This window comes from Citrus sinensis, chromosome 5 (assembly GCF_022201045.2).
Source record: "Citrus sinensis cultivar Valencia sweet orange chromosome 5, DVS_A1.0, whole genome shotgun sequence".
Taxonomy (NCBI): Eukaryota; Viridiplantae; Streptophyta; class Magnoliopsida; order Sapindales; family Rutaceae; genus Citrus; species Citrus sinensis.
In genome coordinates, this window is record NC_068560.1 from 112171 (window position 1) to 130982 (window position 18812).

The 18812-nt window shown below is 37.0% G+C and overlaps 2 protein-coding genes across 3 annotated transcripts; both read right to left on the reverse strand.

Moving 5' to 3' along the window:
- Positions 1-97: 97 nt before the first annotated feature.
- On the reverse strand, positions 98-8096 carry LOC102627125 (endoglucanase 25). Of its 2 annotated transcripts, none has more exons than XM_052440577.1 (6): positions 7484-8096; positions 7089-7399; positions 6380-6841; positions 5689-5824; positions 626-798; positions 98-490 (listed from the first exon to the last, which is right to left on the reverse strand). In XM_052440577.1, the coding sequence occupies exons 1-6, from the start codon at positions 7860-7862 to the stop codon at positions 113-115; spliced, it is 1839 nt and encodes a 612-aa protein (XP_052296537.1). In that variant the 5' UTR covers positions 7863-8096; the 3' UTR covers positions 98-112. The 2 variants fall into 2 exon arrangements, with proteins under 2 accessions (XP_052296537.1, XP_006470776.1); XM_006470713.4 differs by lacking the exons at positions 98-490; positions 626-798 and adding exons at positions 4572-5309; positions 5432-5604 and having other exon boundaries at positions 7484-8089.
- A 3596-nt stretch (positions 8097-11692) lies between these two features.
- LOC102627420 (ferric reduction oxidase 7, chloroplastic-like) lies at positions 11693-17610 on the reverse strand. The gene is made up of 11 exons (XM_006470714.4): positions 17075-17610; positions 16875-16968; positions 16565-16762; positions 15516-15750; positions 14716-15043; positions 14354-14630; positions 13880-14086; positions 13440-13634; positions 12927-13182; positions 12374-12809; positions 11693-12125 (listed from the first exon to the last, which is right to left on the reverse strand). The coding sequence occupies exons 1-11, from the start codon at positions 17301-17303 to the stop codon at positions 11956-11958; spliced, it is 2625 nt and encodes an 874-aa protein (XP_006470777.2). The 5' UTR covers positions 17304-17610; the 3' UTR covers positions 11693-11955.
- Between the last annotated feature and the right edge of the window lie 1202 nt (positions 17611-18812).

The window sequence follows — 18812 nt, forward strand, 5'->3', positions numbered from 1 at the left end:
TATTGCCTGTATTACAAATAAAAATAAATGTGTCTGGCCCAGGTAAACGAATTCTTAAAAGCAAGCAAGTGTCCCCTACTGTGTGGTTCTAAGGTGCCGGAGATGGTGATGGTTATGGCGCAGGAAACATCAGGGGAACCTCAGTGAAAATGGTGCTCTTGTCGATACCACCAGTGCTCTTTTTGCCTGACAAAGCCACAAGGGCTGCAACTAAACCTGCATTGTCATGCAGAGTTGGCACCGTGTAATTGTAATTACTACGGACGTCATGGAAACCGTCGTGTTTGTGAGGACCAGCAACCATGGCTCCCACGAGTGTATTTGGATTTGGCTTTGAAGAATGTCTCCATTTCCATCCTCCTTTGCAACTGTATTTTATCTTATTCTTAGGGATAGAAGCGCCTCTGTGGTGGACATATTGCGGGTATGGACTACCAAAACCCACAAGGTAACTCATTTTCTGAGGATTGTTGCCCAGGATGTAATCGATCTGCAAAATATGAGGAGAAAAATAAACTTATCAGCCGTAGTATATTAAACAAATAATAATAATAAATAAACAAAAATGAGCAAAACCAAATCCCGTAGCCTAGACCTTGCAGTTCAGGATAAAGTCTGTGCATACCTGGGTCTTGGCAAACCTTCGCATCACATCAGTTGTTATCAAATTGGGTCCACAGAACCATCCAAGTAAACCAGCAGCCTCAAGGCAATTACTGAATAAGGACGCCAAGAATGCCGCGTTGGTGACATATTGGAGAGGCTGAGGCCTCCCATGGTTTAATTGGATCAAGCCTCCTATGAAAAATTTCAGAAACAGTAACCGTGAATTCCTGAAAAATAACAATTTACTGACTGTAAAAAGAACATGACAGTTTACCTTTGGTTCTATTCCAGCTTGAAAAATTTGGAGGGTACGAGTAAATAGTTACGGCAGTTTGATTGCGAAATGCCCTCAACATTTCTTCATATGATACTCCAGATTTAAGAGTAATGTTAACCGGCTCAAAAAAGGTTAGAATCAAATAGGTTATATCAGCAGTAAACAGCCACGGTAATCAAGAAATTTTTAAATTATAATTAACAGTCTTACATTACCGAAAAATGTAATGAATCAATAAAATTCAAAGCAATTCAAAGCTTTTAGATAAATTCATGTAGGTGAAAGTACTAAAAGCAAAGTAAATGAATATGCCATCGATAGGGATTTACTCAGACTCGAAGTTCTGCGTCCAAAAATTTATTTTCTAAAAACAGGACAGCTTTTAGATAAGGTAATGAATCAATAAAAGGTTATATTAACAATTTACTGACTGTAAAAAGCAAATGACAGTTTAGCTTTGGTTGCGTTCCAGCTTGAAAAATTTGGAAGGTACGAGCACATAGTTATGGCAGTTTGATTGTGAAATGCCCTCAACATCTCATCGTATGGATACCCCAGGTTTAAGAGCAATCTTAACCGGCTCAAAAGAAGCTAGAATCAAATAGGTTATATCAGCAGTAAACAGCCAAGGTAATCAAGAAATTTTTCAAATTATAATTAACAGTCTTACATTTCCGAAAAGGTAATGAATCAATAAAATTCAAAGCAATTCGCAGCTTTTGGATAAATTTATGCAGGTGAAAATACTAAAAGCAAAAGTAAATGAATATGCCATGAATGCCATCGATTAGGACTTACTCCGACTTGAAGTTCTGCGTCCAAAAATTTTCTAAAAACAGGACAAAAAAATATATTTATATATATATGTGTGTATATTTTTGGCTAAAACATATTATTTTGAAGCACGCCATTGCACTTGACCCCAAAAAATGTTTTAAACCAGTTTAACATGCGGATACATATAAGTGAGAATTACAGGTTAAAATTACAGGTTTGCAACGTGAATGCCATGGCGGGCAGCACACTAGAGCACAAAATTTGATCACATTGGTCTTATACAAGTTAAGATGTAGAAGGAAGACGGATGAACTCACCGCGGTACCTGCAGGCATGTTGTCCCAGCTAAGTAAACTGTTGTCCAGAATTCCCCTGAAAATCCCGGCTTGTTTTCCGAGACCTGTAGTTGTAACGAGCTTAAGATAGGAAGAATTCCCAGTTGCATAGTACAGCCAAGCTCCACTCCAGGTAAACTCATCCCAGTAGCTTCTGGAATTATAGAACCAGCCAGCCTCTACACCACCAGCACTGTATCTGCCTCGATATTGCCTTGAAAACTTAAAGATCATTATGGCACTATGGATAAGTTTCTTTGAGTATTCCTCGTTGTCTTTGAAAACAATTGATGCAGCAGCCATTTCAGCAGCAAGATCCGAGCTACTGGTACATTCTTGAACCGGACGGTCATAATCAATACCCTCAGGGCGAATCCAACAATAGAGATCATTGGGAATTTTATTCCCACCAGATATATCCCCTACTCCAACCTATCGAAAGGTATGAAAATGAATTGATCAGAGTAGCTACTTCTTTTATATCTTGTTTTGTAGGGAACAACAAAAATCTTTATTACAATCAAAGAAAAGGATCTAAGTTAGCGAACCCAAAGTCTTATTGTCTGTCTACACATAAAATACCATGAAGGGGACAGGTTCATGCTGCGATATCTTCTTTGAATGTTGAATCTTCTCTCGAGCTTAAGATCAAAAATAAAAAAAACAAACCTTTTCAGGCTACATGACCTTTCCAAGTCACATTTAATCTAAAGCTGAGGAAATTGCTCATAAACAGAGCCATTTTCTATCCCCCCATCTCCCCACAATGGAATTTTCTCTCCACTTCCCACTTCCAAGTCTATGGAAGAGATACATTGGGATGCTCTTTAATGATGGTGGCTTTCCAAGGGTTTATGTAAGAACTGATTCTCACCTATTTTTAGTCATATCTAATTTACTTGCTTATGATAATCATAAGCGAAAGTTAACCCTCATCTAAAGGAAACCTCAAAGACCAATTCCTAAACCTCATTTATTTTTAGGCCCATAAGTCGCACCTCAATTTGTAGGATCAGATTCTCTTAATTATAACTTTCTCTGAGAAAGTGTCTCCACGTAAGGGATCAGGGATAGGAAGTAAATAAGAATTGAAGACAAAACCGATTGAACTCATTAACATGGAAATAAAGCAAATCATTAATCTTTCCTTATACAATGTCTTAGCCACTAGCAAATAACATAGAAATATGCTCTAATGCCTGTGCAATGATCCTGGAAATAGAATCGGCAGAATGATTGAAGGTCTTGAGAAGGTAATCAGTACCCCACTTGATAATTTCTTTAACATGGTTAAGCTCCCCAGCGGCTTCATATTTGGCCCTGTACTCTATCACACTCCAGCTCAACATTGTCACGTTGAAAGATGCAGGGAAATGAAACTTAATTGCATCTCCAGCATCATAATATCCCCCGAGTAGATCATTTGTAATACCAGAGGAATCAAATTTTCCATCTGTCAGACAAGAATCACCCTCCACAACACATTATTATTCTTTGGTAGCTTCCCAGCTGCAATTAATCAATCTCACGGTTACATAGTTAAATTTTAAATAATAAATCAAGTAAAAGAGGAAATGATGCAGTTCTTAGGTGGGTTGATAGCAATGTGAAATTAATTGCCAGGAAATAAGTCAAACCCATACTTATGCTAACTATGACTTTTGAAGCAATACTAATTAGAAAACTAAAGAGAAAGCTCTGTCCTAAATAATTAATATAGTAAAAGTAGCACTTTTTAGGAATTCTAATACTTGACATCAAGAAATAAGAAAACTAAGATGACACAGGCATTACTTACATCATTGGGCATTGAAGAACATGAGGGCCTTGTGTCAAGCGTGTAATTCGGTGAAAAGTTATTATGCTTCGGTATCTTCACAGCTCTAGTTAATCAAACAGCCAGAAGCAAAATTGTTAATTTAGAACTAAAAACCGAAGTAATTAGTGGGGGAATTTGAGGGATAACATTACATCGTTGAGACTTGAAAAACCCAAGGGCCACCTTGTGCAAATTGAAAGGAGGAGAAGCATCAATGTGTTGAAGAGTGATGAAACCAGCCATGAATCTGGAGACGAGGAGCGTCCAACTGTCAAAACCAGGATCTTGCAGCGGCGTTTTTGTCTGCTCTTGTTTCCGTCATATTTGGGAGAGATTTCTCTTCATTTGAATCCTGCAAATCACCCCAGTACACACTCATTTTCACCTGGTTCAATCAGTCGACAAATAGTCTCTGCTCTGCCTCCGCCTAGTGTATCAATAATGTGCGTTCGTGTGAGTTTCTACTCCTTGACATTCGTTCTATATAATTAAGCAGAGACCGTGCCTGGAACAAATTACTTGATCAACAAGTACAGCCTGTCTGCTCTCAGTCAACGTAACTGTTCGTCAACAAGTTGATGCGGATATACTGCATCAGGCAACGCAACTCTTCATGAACAAGTTGATGCAGATCTAGTGCTTAAAACGAAGGAATATTAAAAACTTTCGTTCACTCACGTACGTTAACATAACAGTAACTGTTAAAAAAAAAAAACACACAGCGAATTAAGCAATATCAAAGAAGAAAGAATGGGAATTTATCCAACCAGAAGGTGACTGTTAGAGATTATGTGGAATTTATTGTTCGAACAATTTCAAATTTCAAATTTCTCATGTTTTTAAAGAATACAAGATTGGTATCATACATATACAATATTTATATCACAAATTACAAACAAAAGTCAAATTCCTAGATACACCAACTCTTTAATGCTTGATGTCCACGATATGCTGGTTCCAGCTCATACTTGCATAATCTTTTCCTCCAAGGTGATTCATGTTCCAAAAACTACTACTGCAGCAAAATCATCTGACCATTAGTCACACAACATATACTAAATGAAAAACATCGAGTTTCCTATAGTGTGTCTCATGGTTTCCAGGGTGCCGGAGGTGGTGGAGGAGTTGGAAACATTGGTGGAACCGCAGAGAAAATGGTGTTCTTGTCAATGGTGGTTCTGCTCTTTTCGCCTGACAAAGCCACAAGTGCTGCAACTAAACCTGCATTGCCTGCGAGAGTTGGTTCTGTATAATTGTAATTGGTACGAACATCACGGAAACCATCGTGCTTGTCAGGACCAGCAACCAAGGCTCCCACAAGTGTATTTGGGTTTGGCTTTGAAGAGTCTCTCAATTTCCATCCTCCTTTACAATTGTATCTGATCTTATTCTTCGGTATAGAAGCACCCCTATGGTGGACATGTTTAGGGTAATGATTACCAAAACCCACAATGTAACTCATTTTCCGAGGATTTTTACCAAGGATGTAATCGATCTGTCAAAACACAACCAGAAAATACAGTTATGAGCAACCATATGGGAACATAATCAACAAATGTACGGAATGATACCAATCTCCTAGACCATTAAGATTATGGAAAACTAACAACCACATACCTGAGTCTTGGCAAATTCCCGCAAGGTATCAGTTGAAAAGAAATTGGGTCCACAGTACCATCCAGGTGTATCAGCAGCATCAAGATAATCACTAAATAAGGTTGCCAAGAAGGCTGCATTGACAACGTATTGCAGAGGCTGCGGGTTTCCATGGTTTAATTGGATCAAGCCTCCTGTGAAAGGTTCCAAAGAAACTTCCAATGAGATCGCTAAAAAAAAATTATTGCAAATTGATCATGGTAGAAAACAATAGGTACCTCTGGTTCTATTCCAAGTAGTAAAAGTCGGAAGGTAAGAGCACATAGTTATACTGGTTTGATTGTGAAATGTCCTCAACATTTCTTCATAGGGATATCCGGGGCTCAAGAACAATCTCAATCGGCTCAAAAGCAGCTACAACAAAAATATAGGTTATATGAGCAACCAAAAGGCAGGGTGCACCAAGAAAACTTTAAATAATCCATAATTAACTTCAAAAGTCCAATTTGTTAAGTGAATCAAGCAGGGTCAGTATACATAAACTAAAATGCTTAAATTCCCAAGAAGGCAACAAATGAATAAATTCAAAAACAACTCAACAGCTATTATCTAAATTAAATACGAGAAACTACAGAAAGGAGTATATGAAGACATCATTAACGGACACTTACTCGTAGAATTAAGAATTTTGTGTCCTACAAGAATCAAGGGGGCAAAAAGAGGACAAGAAATTTTTTTTTTTTAAGACATAATTTAGGAGCACATTATTTCACCTGATCCCAGAAGGATTTTCTAAACAAGCTCAAATTAAATCAAAGTGATCTCAATTCATAGGAGTATTCCCTACCACTTCGAATTATAGGTTGCTCCCATAAATCTCACAGTGAGCAAAACGGGAAACCACATAATCAGATCACATAGCTACTTTAACAATTTAATAACAAGTAGCAAGAAGACAGATGAACTTACTGCAGCACCAGCAAGCTTGTTGTCCCAGCTAAGAACACTGTTGTCCAGAATTCCCCAGAAAACACCAGCATGTTTTCCAAGACCTGGAGTAGTAGCAAGCTGAAGATAGGAAGAATTCCCTGTTGCATAGTACAACCAAGCTCCACCCCAAATAAACTCATCCCAGTAACTAGTAGAATTATAGAACTTAGCAGCTTCTGCACTGCCAGCACTGTATCTGGCTCGCTGTTGCCTTGAAAACTGAAAGAGGGTTTTGGCACCATGGACTAGCTTCTGTGAGTAGGCCTTGTTGTCTTTGAAAACAATGGAGGCAGCAGCCAAAGAAGCAGCCATTTCAGCAGCGAGATCCGAACAACTGCTACATTCTGTAACAGGTCTATCATAATCAATGTCCTCAGGGCGCATCCAGCAATAATGATCATTGGGAGTGGTGCTCCCACCTGAAGTATCCCCAGCACCAACCTAAAAAAGGTAATGGATCAGACGAGCTATTCCATACTTGATCTACTCCTAAACAAAATCACGAGTCACTCTTCCACAAATCTGACGTCAAGGAAATCTGGGTTTTTGTGTTTCTTTTATGGGTATCAAAGAGATCATATTGGACGTATTAACAAACATATGAATAACATTGAAAGCATAGATCTTTGGGAACAAAATGCATAAACCGCAATCATCAAATTCAAATGACGTGAAAAAGATTCAAAACCTGAGCAACCATCCTAGAGATGGAATCAGCAGAGTGATTGAAGGTCTTGAGAAAGTAATCAGTACCCCACTTGATAATTTCCTTAACATGGTTAAGCTCACCAGCAGCTTCGTACTTAGCACTGTACTCAATCACACTCCAGCTGAGCATGGTAATAGTAAAAGATTGAGGAAAATTAAACTTAATGGCATCCCCAGCATCGTAAAAACCCCCAACCAGATCCTTGGAAATACTAGAGGAAGCCGATTTGCCATCCTTCAGACAAGAATTTCCCCTCCAAGAAACGTTATTATGCTTGGGTAATTTGCCAGCTGCATTTCAGCCCAGAGAACGAAATTCATTACAACGTTAAAGCTTAAGGAAATGAGGATAGGATAGGATAGGAAACTACGTACATCGTTGGGCATTGAAGAACATGAGGGCCTTGTGCAAAGCGAGAGTATAATTATCAGGGCGAGCATGAGAGTGGTGATGACGCGGCACCGTTTTGACAATAAGAGTGATGAAGCCGGCTAAGAGTGCGGAGACGAGAAGAGTGCCGACAGTCCAGACGAAGATCTTACGGCTGACGATGATGCAACCCAGATCTACGTACTTCTTCTTCTTCTTTTCGGTGGGACCCAGAAGCCAGCTCTGCTGGGTCTCATCCAAGGGCCGAGACAGAGCTGCCCTGTCGAAATCCTGAAGGTTCCTGCTCCGATCGTCGTCAGTGGCTGAGTCCGCCGCGTTGATCTCCAGTGGGCCACCCCACGGATCTCTTCCAAACATACTCATTGTTTGTTACCAAATCAAATCTCACACTCACTCACTCTCCCCTCAGCTAAAGATATGTTAGATCTCTTTCTCTCTCAAGAATTAAGATGGAAAGTTTGTACTGTGAATGCTCCGGTCTGGTTTTGTAGAGTTGTGTGGTGTGATTTGGTGGTGACGGTGGTGCTCTGATCTGGCTGTCAAATTACTTGCTGAATTTTTCCATAACAATAATGTATGCTTTGTTGTGTTATATCCGCATGTGGGATTGTAATTGTAGGGACGGGATTGGATTCTTTTTGTCAATTATTTTTTTAATTAAATTTGGTACTGTTGATGACACTAACCAGTCCACTAATCGACATTGACAGCCTGTCCGTCTAATTTGTGACTCTATATATTTCATCTCATTATTCAGATCTATCGTCTGGGTCCCAATACTTTCACTTTTCTCAACTAATTACATAATTTGTTCACTTCTAACACATAGATCCGTGACTCTGTTGGGCTTACATCAAATAGACAAATGTAAATTTCAAGTTGGGGTTAAAGAATTTTGAACGTAACTAATTGAACTGGTCCAACTTGAGAAAAATGCCCACTCCCTTGGAGTTGGGATTCTTGGGAATATACTTTTAATTATATTAATTAAAAATAAAAAATTGATATCACAGTAACATAATTTGTTCCTTTTTAATAAGATGTTATCAAATGTATTAATTTTTTTAAAGTCAATTAAATAAAACTGTTTAAAAATCACTCAATTGAACTTCAAAGAGAAACTAAACCACTTGGGCTTAGCCCAAGTGGCTAGAGCCATTCCCTCACAAATGTGAGGGAGGGGGTTCGAGCCTCCGCAGACGCATTGTAGGGGTTTAATTTAAAATGTTCTTCCTTGGAACTCAGAACTTGAGTGAAGACAGTCTTTCTCCTAGGATGAGAGTTTGACATCCCTCGAATATTTGAAAGGGTTAAAAAATCTGAGCAGTGTCATATCAGCATTAATGTCAACAGGACTCAATATATATATATGATTATACATATCAGTTATACTCTCATATAATATGAGTTGTAATTTGAATTGTAATTTGAGCAATAATCTCATGCCATCAAAAAAAAAAAAGAAAAACTAAAATATTTTTTTTCTTCTTCAAATAAATAAATAATAAAAAACAAAAACATGGTGAGACAGAGTAACAAAAGGTATAGATTATAGAAGCAGACAAAAATCAAATCAATTTCTTAACTCCTACCTCTTAAAGATTACTCGGCTAAGTCATGGGACAAGATAGGGCCTATTTAATAAAGATTGAGTAACTTACTTCTTTATTTGAGAAAATGTAAAAATTCAGGGATCCAAATGATATTTCCCTTTTATTTTATTTTATTTTATTTATTGTGTAGAGTGACCTGTAGTGTTAGTTTGGTTTTGCAATGTGTTCCTAGAAAAATGTTTTGCTTGATTGCTGATTCGGTCCAGATTTCGTTGAAAGCTCATTTCAACCAAACGGTAGGTGTGAATTATGATCATAATCTAGGGCTAAGCCCTGCCCTTGCCTTTCCCTTGTGATAAAATTATCATTTTCCATCCATTAGTTGGCACGATAGATTTTCCCTTCCTTTTAACCTATGGGCCTTTGACAACTGCCGCGCCACCGACAATGCCTTCAGTTTTACCGCACACCTTTTTTCTTTTTCAAGATTCAACCGTAACGTTTGCCGACACTCCAAGATATCTGTCCATCACTAATAATAGTTATTGCCTTTCCTTAGCTTCTCCGTATTCTATATTCTATTCTATTTTGTGTGTCCGAACTTTAATGGCACTGGCAGTATGAGTGTTACATACAATGAGTATTTAGGCTTTGGCTTTATGCTGCTATACTCAATGCTGAATGGATGGTAATGGGTACTGATAATAGGTCTAATTTGTTGCGGATTTATTATTATTTAATAAAAAATTTAAATTATTAAATTCATCCACGATTTGCAGTTACTTTTTATTTTTTAAAAAAAAAATTATCTGTTGCTAGTTTTAACAATTATTAAATTCACCCACTGACTCGTAATAATTTTTTCTATAAATTTTCTCATTTAAAATCATAAACATTAAAACAAACACTTTTAATAATATATAAAAACTTAAATTATATAGTTTAAACTATAAATTTATAACAATAACTTAAAAAATCTTCATATAATACTCAAATCTAAATTTTATCAAGGTATAAAAGAAATTAAAATTTCACCATTAAAATATATACACAAAATATATCAATCTAACACAATATATTTCTATTACAGGCAATTTATCATCATTAATATCAATGTCTTACTTCATCTTTTAATCAATATATAAGTATTGTCAATAATATTAACAAGTAAATTTTTTAAAGCTACCATTAACAATAAATTAAACAAATAAAAACCTAAATTTAATAAAGCAATTATTAGGTTCAAGTCATTAAAGTAAACAAACAAAATCAATCAAATTAAAATGAAATAACTGTAATGTTAAACTTGAGAGCTTATTTTGACTCTCTCTCTGTGTATACTGCAATGAGGCAAGTTTGGTTTAGGAATTAGGAACTTTAACTTATATGTACTTATGATTAAATTTTTTTTAATGTAATTTCTATGATTAAATTAAAAACATAAATGGTTAAAATAAATATGTGGGTTGGCGGATACTCACACGAGTATTTGATGAATTTTTTCTTAATACTAAATCAACTCACAATCCGCAATGAATTTAAGTTTAAAATATCAAACCCATCCATAATCTATAAAATTATTCGCATCGGGTAGGTTTAGACAGACTTGTGGGTTTATGCGTGATTTTGCCATCTGGTGCTCGTGCTTTTATACCCTTCTCCATCACAATGCACAACATCATATATACATTATTTTGTCAACAATTGTTCTACACTCCACAAAACAACCATGTCTTAAAGTCCATTGAACCTGTTACCCCACTGTTCATGGGCCTGGCCAGCCTCTTTCTGTACTCATATGAGTATGAGATGAGTCACTTCGGCGCTAGTCTCATCTACTGTATACAGAATGTCTTTTGTTTTGTAGTTTTCTGCTTACAAAGAAAATTGTCATTTTGTCAGCTATATTGTCATTTTGGATTTGATTTACACTCTACTCACCAACAAACAAATATAATGACATTGAGCTTTGCATATGCAACCGCAAAGCTAAGAACCTACTTAGCTCAGAGGGAGGACATTTTGGTGGATATTACCGCAAATCAAAAGTCAAAACTACATATGGCTGCTGAACTGATAATGGAGATAGGGTGGCTACTGCTTGCTTCCTATTCTCCTTAAATACTGTTACCTGCGTTCTTTAGCTACACCTGCCACTGAGCCCGCCACCATTTGTCTATATTGAGCCAAAATTTTCTGCAGAAATATAAAAACGAAGCCATCTAATTTGACTAGATAACCTGACTTATCACTTGTGGTATCTTTGATTATTACCAGTTAAAAGTACTAGGACCAGGCATCAGTTGCTTATAGCTCATTCTCAAGTCAAGATGTATAATCGATAATTCAACGACATAAATCACTGTAGTTCTTCAGTATACATTCTCAAACAAGGAGGAGAAAAAGCACTGGTCCGCATCCATAGTAAAAAATTCCAGGCATAAATCCTTTTTCAGCACCATATGAACCTTACATATTCCCTGCCTTTCTGTTCCAAAGATTCCATTGCACAAACCGCATGATGAAAACCAAGAAAGACCAATGCACTTACAATCAGGCATGCCAAAAACAAAAGCGCGCTTGGACTACCAACATGATTCATATCAGTGTTTATGCAAACAATGCCTTTAAAACCCAAAATTATAATAAAGCCAGGCCATATCTCATTTCATATACCAACTACCAACTGAAGTAGATATCTGTGTCAGCACTTTAGATAAGATTTATCTACATATTATACATAGGAAGTGAAACATGTCAACATATAGATACAACTTCGAATTACGGATCCCTGTCATATATGCACATTCATATATGCAGCTAGAGTAGTCCACCCCTGACAGGATCATATCACGCCGGTATTAAAATATTGCGGTTAAGGGAGAAGATGTTGACTGCAGTGGCTACAGATCAAAACTATGGCTGTGGAAATGGAAGATTGGATCGTGACATTCTCTCATTAAGCTGTGTGACCTGATTTCTTTAGCAACACTTGACTGAAGAGATGGAGGACCACAAACGATGACACCCACGTCAACATGGCCCCATTTCTTTGACGTGGATCCAAAAATCTCTGCAGTCAAGAAGATGAACACAGCGTCAAGAAATGCTGGCAAAAATTCACTAAATATTTTAGATCTCAAACTTGTGTGTCTACTACAGAAGCAGAATCCAGGCAATAGAACACCAGCTAGCAGGACTCTGTAGAAAACAAAACTTATCTACATCTAAAATAATTAAACATTAGTACCACCAGCAATGGTTAAGTAGATGATAGATTTATCAGGCGTTGTACTGCAAAAAGATAAGGTAGAGGCATACCTTTGAAGTCTGGTCTTGAACCATACAGAATATTAGTTGAACTTTTGGTATCCTTCTTCCTTATATCATTGTGTGCCATAGTTCCAACATTCTGAGCATTATCAACCTCTATACTATCATCCTTATAATTCTCTCTTGCAGAACTTTTTCTTTCCCAAAGATGCCAAAACCCAATCACAGTACCTCCAAAGATTAAAACACCGCCAACCATGCAAGCTAAGAAAAGAAGCCCTTTGTACCACCATGAATGTATGTTGAAGGGGTTTACATATAAAATATTCAACAAAGCCACCAAAATTATAAAGCCTACTGTAGAAGAGATAACATACAGTCCAGACCATACGTTATTTCCTGTACCAACCAAAACCGACATGGCACAACCACTGGGGACAGGGTAGATAGAAGAACTCATAGTCTTGTGAAGCTCACCCTCTTCCTGCAGTAAAAAATGAAATGGAACAAACTGATCAAAGAAATTTTATTAAAACAGTTAAAACAAAAATCAAGTAGGCAGTGGTAAATACAATGTACTTAGAGTAGATAATAAACTTACCAATGGAGGTTCTGTTTCTCGTGTGACATAAATGAAAGTCTCAAGATTTAGTTTGTCAGAGAAAAATGGACAAATTGACTCCTTGTAGAAATTTGAAAGAAGAGAGAGCTCGTTAGATTTTTTGACAGCCCAAACAATCAAAACATTTCTTGGTAGACAAGACTTCCCTTCGTTGATACGGTGGAGAATATCACTTAAGATAGCCAGGAACGGCGAAATTCCAATGCCTCCAGCCACTAAAATTAGGTTCTCATACCTAAAAGAACAAAAGGACAAAGTTAGTTAATCAGAAATTTGATGAAACTTAAAAGTAATTCTGGCACGAATCTTTTCTTTTTAACTTTACTGCTCAATACAAACATCATGAATTAGAGAAATATAGAGCAACTACCAATCCACCTTATATTTAGCTGAACATTTTGAATTAGAATTAAAATAATCACAATGCAGTACGTAAAAAAGGGATCACCAGTTGGCATCTACAATCATGCAAGCCAAGGTGTGAGTACATACATCAAGTGGTATGGTACTTCATGACCATATGGACCCTCAACAGAAGCTGTTATCTTGGTAGGAGGTAGTAAAGGGTGCCTTGATGGAGGGGGCCTTTGTGGAGGAGACCCTTGTGGAGGGGGAACTGGTGGAGGGGGCCCTACTTGTGGCTCTGTCTCCGATATGCCTCCTGCCACTACAATAAGGTTCTCATACCTAAATGAACAAAAAGCACACTTAATCAGAAATTTGATAAAACAAAAGGTCAATCAGGCAAAAATCTCTTTTTTAAAAAAAAAATTTCTTATGTTCAAAACCTACATCATGAATTAGGAAAATATAGAGCAACTCACAATCCACAATATATTTAGCAAAATATTTTGAATTGCCAATGCAATACATAAAAATAGGGATCATCAGTTGGCATCTGCAAGCATGCAAACCAAAGAGTGAATACATACATCAAGTTTCCTTTTGGAGGGGGAAGTGGTGGAGGCGGCCCTTGTGGAGGGGGAACTGGTGGATGCGGCCCTTGTGGAGGGGGTCCTTCCTCTTGTAGAGGGGGACCTGGTGGAGGGGCCCCTTGTGGAGGAGGAACTGGTAGAGGGGGCCCAACATGTGGATTTGCCTCTGATATGCCTCCTGCAACTAAAATTAGGTTCTCATACCTAACAGAAATAAAGGACAGTTAATCAGAAATTAGATAAAATTAAAGTCAATATGGCAAGAATCTTAAAGTCAATATGGCAAGAATCTTTTGTTTGTATGCTCAATGCAAACATCATTAATTAGGAAAATAAAGAGCGACTCCCAATCCATGTTATATTTAGCAAAATATTTTGAAACAGAAGTAAGATAATGGCCAATGCAGTACGTAAAAATGGGGATCATCGGTTGCCATCTACAAGCACGCAAACCAAGGAGTGAGTACATACATCAAATTTCTAACAGGTCCTTGTGGAGGATGCACTGGTGGAGGGTGTCCTTCTGGAGGAGGAACTGGTGGAGGGGGCCCTACTTGTGAATCTGACTCTGATTTGCTCAATATATAATCCCTTAAATTTTCTGTCCATTCTCCAAGAACCTTTATGAGAACAGATGAATGATATTTTCCCTCTAGCGGACTAGATGATACACTGAAAGGATGCCACTGCAGCCAAGATAATTCTCGAACTTGAAGGAAAAAGAAACTCAGGGCATTGTATCGTAGATCTAAATTAACAAAGTTGAACAAAGTCAATTATGTAGTAATTACAAATTTCAAGAAAAAAATTAAATTGCAAAATCTTATAATTACTTGCAGGTTTTGATAGGACCAATTCCACAGTTCCACATGGAAGGCACGAGGCTGAAAGTACATCCACTGTCCTTCTTGATTGGCAGAACCGCAGAAATCGATCAAGTATGAAAAGAAATATTCCTCCAGCAGCTATACTGAATACAAAGTCACCAACATGCAGCGCCAAGAAGACAACAAAGACTACGTATAATTGATGAGTGTAGAAGAATAACTGAAAAAAATGCTTTCTCACTGGATGAAATGATGTCGCCCACATCATTAGACCAGCTAAAAGGCTGATAACTCCAGGAAAATTGGCAATACCGATATTTCTCCATGCCAGCAGCTACAGTTAACAATCAAAACATGAAATAAAAGATTAATTTATTATCTTTAACTGATTCACTCCCACTTCTTAAATAATTAAGGAAGAGAGAGGAGAGTATATACAGAAAATAAAAGACATTGACGGTATTTTCAATATTTTGATTAAACATTTCTTAGTCTGCTATTTCATGTCATGCCATTACTAAATTTTCGCGCATGAAGAGAAATAACTGTAAGATGTCATAAAAGTACAACTTTTAGAAGTTCACAAACAATACACAAGCCAGAGCATCTATATCAGGCTTCTGAAGCAGATACTTAAGCCAGTCAAGAGAATCAGAGTATCCTTCTTTAATGTGAGTAGATTGATGCTTCTTCCAGCAGAAATACAAATACATGTTTCATGAAGGACTTGCACTTTCACACACCCACACCCATCCAATTATGTATATCAACAGATACAAGAAAATGCCCAGAGTTTGAGGACTCACTTCTTGCACTAGGCGACCTTGAATGTCCCAAGCAATCATATAAAACAGCCCGTGAAGCGTAAAGAGCACCATTGTAAGATGTCCCAGCCATACATGGTATCTTGTAGCATGCTCAAATGGGATATCTATAAGCCGGAGAAGAGCAGAACCTCTTGCCACTGGGAGAAATAAAAATGCCATGCAAAGTAATCCAATCATACCTAAGCGAAGTCCCGTCAGTTCCAACATCCAAATGCTGAAATCAAATTCATTGAAAGCCGGAAAGTTAGCCTGATGATAGCCCTCTGCATATAAAACCTAGAAAACTTGCAAATTACCGGCACCAACACTGTGAAGGATATGAGTTTTTCATCTATATCTTATTATATATGACAGAAGCCTACAAAATTTTATCAATCAGGCATGCTGAAGGCTTATAAATGGATTAAAAAAATTAGGAGGAGAAGAAAATGTGAAGAATAAAACAAAAATGTTATGATTTTTTTAAAATTTTCTAGCAAACTAAATCAGGTTACAAGTTTCTAACGGAGGAAAACATGAGACCTAACAGATAAAGTGCATCAAATTCTTGGCATTTAAATAAATAAAATCCAGCACATGAAGTTATGAACTTGTACAGCAGTCCAATCATGAAATTAGTGAATCTTGAAGGTTTTAAATTCTAGTCAGATCATATTTGGAACGATAAACGGAAATTCGGAAATCCAAACAAAATCTGCTGGTCCCAGAAATAATTTTATATTAATTTAATTTACACAGACCCCCAGTCATTCCAAAAGTGTTCAGAAGAAAGGATAGCATGCTCTAACCAGTCAAAGCAGTTCAATTAAAAAATAAATTAGGGAATCTCAAGAACTACTAGTACAAGAGGATTGGTCTGGAACTATTCTAAATTAAACTAGAAACATATTATATCAGAGGAGAGGATAAGTGTAAAGAAGAAAATTGCTGACTTCAACAAACTAAGTTATAGTGAAGTAGAGTGGGAAACTAATTTATAATAAAATAAACGACAGGCTATAGAAAGCAGGAACATAAAAATATCTTACCTCTGCTCTTTAGTTGGAATCCGAAATTCAGATAGGAGACTGATATTCCTCATGGTATAAGTATAGACAGCCCAGAAAATAAACACAACAAAGAGCACAATTCCAACAAACTCAGCAGCAGAAACAACCCCAAATGGTCCATCAACAAGAACCGGGAATGTCCACAGACGAAAACGCGGATGTTTTGGAGCCTTCTTCCTATGTATCACCAAGTTTCATGCATGTTACAACTTACAAGACGACTCGTATGATTATCGGCTTAGATTCATTTCACAGAATTGCAGGCAGTAGTAAGTACAAAAGGTCATACCTTTCGAAATTCTCTTCCCCGGAGATAATAAGATGTGCTATGGCAAGAAATGCGATAATAGCAATTGGTCCACTGAATATGAGGAACATACTTCCTGCAATTGCAAGTATTATCTATCAAACATGATGACAGAAACAATGAATATAAGATGAATTATCAAGTAATAAATAAAAGAAAAAAAGTGGTTTGAATTTTCCAACCTGTAATCCCAAAGATAGTTCCAGAGGTAGCTCGAGTGAATTTCTGAGTCAGTTCACTGCCAAATTCCGATGGGTATAGAAAAATGAGAGCAACCCATGCAACAAAAATCACCCACATTAAAATCTTGAGAACCCATTTCAACGCTGACACATACAGAGGTGTCTGCTTGTAGTGAACAGCGTCAACACTTCCATTAAGAAGGGGTTTATGAACAGAGTGTTCGTCCATGGCAACAAAAATTTTTTTTTTCTTTTTGGTGCTGTTTTTCAGTATGTGAATACTGATGACTGAACCTCTGAGGCCTGCCAGATATATAAATGCGAATGAAGATAAGAAAAGTCCAAAATATGTGGAACCCCGTACTATGTTAGCCAGGTATATTATTATGGATTTCTCACTGCGCACATCAAAATTCGGAAAAAAATCATACCACTAGTTGCTTAAAATCTGATGAGAAATTGATTCCCACCAGAACTAATATGTGTTTGTGGAGTTTTGTAGTCAATACATGTTGGGAGTATAAAAATAAAATTGATTTTTACAATACACACAAAAAATACTTGAACTTTAGGTATATTACTAGCAAATGCTCTCACTGGGGTGTACAGTGAAGTGATAGGCTTGTTGGGAGCATTAATTTGATGTTTCAATAGTTTTCTTCTTTTTAAAAAAAAAAAAAATTGTAAAATATAGGTAGATTTTTTTTTCAATTTGGTAATGAGAATAAATCAAATTTAATCTCGGTAAAATATTATATTATATTTTAATTAGAAAGTTAAGTTGTGCCTTAAAGCAACATGCATCTAAACATAATTAATGAAGTCAAATTCTTGTTTCAGCGACAACGAATACCCTTCTTAGAATAGAACCTAGGTTAAATGAGTGCGTCAATTTATTATAATTATGATGATAATAATGATGAAACTAAGCATGATTGATGTCCCAAGAGAGAAATCTCTACGATGAGTGCTCTCTTATTCCAAGATTTTCCAGAGCCTACGGTAGCACAGCCGAGACAGCGATGGGTTCCCTGCAGAAAACGCATTGGAAAGTTACGTGGTGGCACTAACGAATGTGATTTGCCAAAGGAAAAAGGACGTCCACCCATTTTTTCAGCCACAAGCAGTTGCTACGTAGTTTTCGAATTCGACTGCTGTCTGGTCCTATGTAGTAATAGTATATCGTTTTCGATCCCATTTGTCAGCTAATTATATGCATGCCTCATGCCTGCTTCCAAACTCCTGAGCATCGGCAAAAAATTTCAATCAACACGGGACCAGAACATAAAAATTTATTTAAACGCATGAGAGCCACTCAGACGACACAATTCCATTAAGAAAATATCTTCACAAGAATTGATTCCCAATTTCCCACTAGATCGGAAGATTAGTTCAAAAATTTAGTCCCTAGTAAGGAGATTTCGAACTATATCCTTAATTTTGTTGAAGTAATTATATGCCTCACAAGACCGAGGCTCTTTGCGGCCTTTTTATGTGGCTAATTGAAGATTTACTGTTGCGTTAAATAAATAGGAAACAACATTGATATTCAAACTAATGTTCCGTTTACTGAAACTACCGAAATTATTATTATTTTTTTTTTTTGGGTGCTAAAATCAAACTGATGAATCATCGCCAGGCAACTGTCCTTGGAGGTTGCCCATCTCATATTTCTAAAAGCCAATTAATTATCACCCACTACACGGAAACACTTCAAGTTACAAGGGAAGCGATTGCT

Excerpts from the sequence above, each read along its gene's own strand:
- LOC102627125 (XM_006470713.4), bottom strand. The coding sequence starts at position 7,862 with ATGAGTATGTTTGGAAGAGATCCGTGGGGTGGCCCACTGGAGATCAAC. Across the intron at positions 7,400-7,483 it reads GTTCTTCAATGCCCAACGAT|CTGGCAAATTACCCAAGCAT; the intron begins GTACGTAGTTTC and ends GCTGAAATGCAG. Across the intron at positions 5,825-6,379 it reads ACAAGCTTGCTGGTGCTGCA|CTGCTTTTGAGCCGATTGAG; the intron begins GTAAGTTCATCT and ends TTTTTGTTGTAG.
- LOC102627420 (XM_006470714.4), bottom strand. The coding sequence starts at position 17,303 with ATGGACGAACACTCTGTTCATAAACCCCTTCTTAATGGAAGTGTTGAC. Across the intron at positions 13,635-13,879 it reads CCTCCAAAAGGAAACTTGAT|GTATGAGAACCTTATTGTAG; the intron begins GTATGTATTCAC and ends TTGTTCATTTAG. Across the intron at positions 12,126-12,373 it reads TTCAAGACCAGACTTCAAAG|AGATTTTTGGATCCACGTCA; the intron begins GTATGCCTCTAC and ends TCTTGACTGCAG.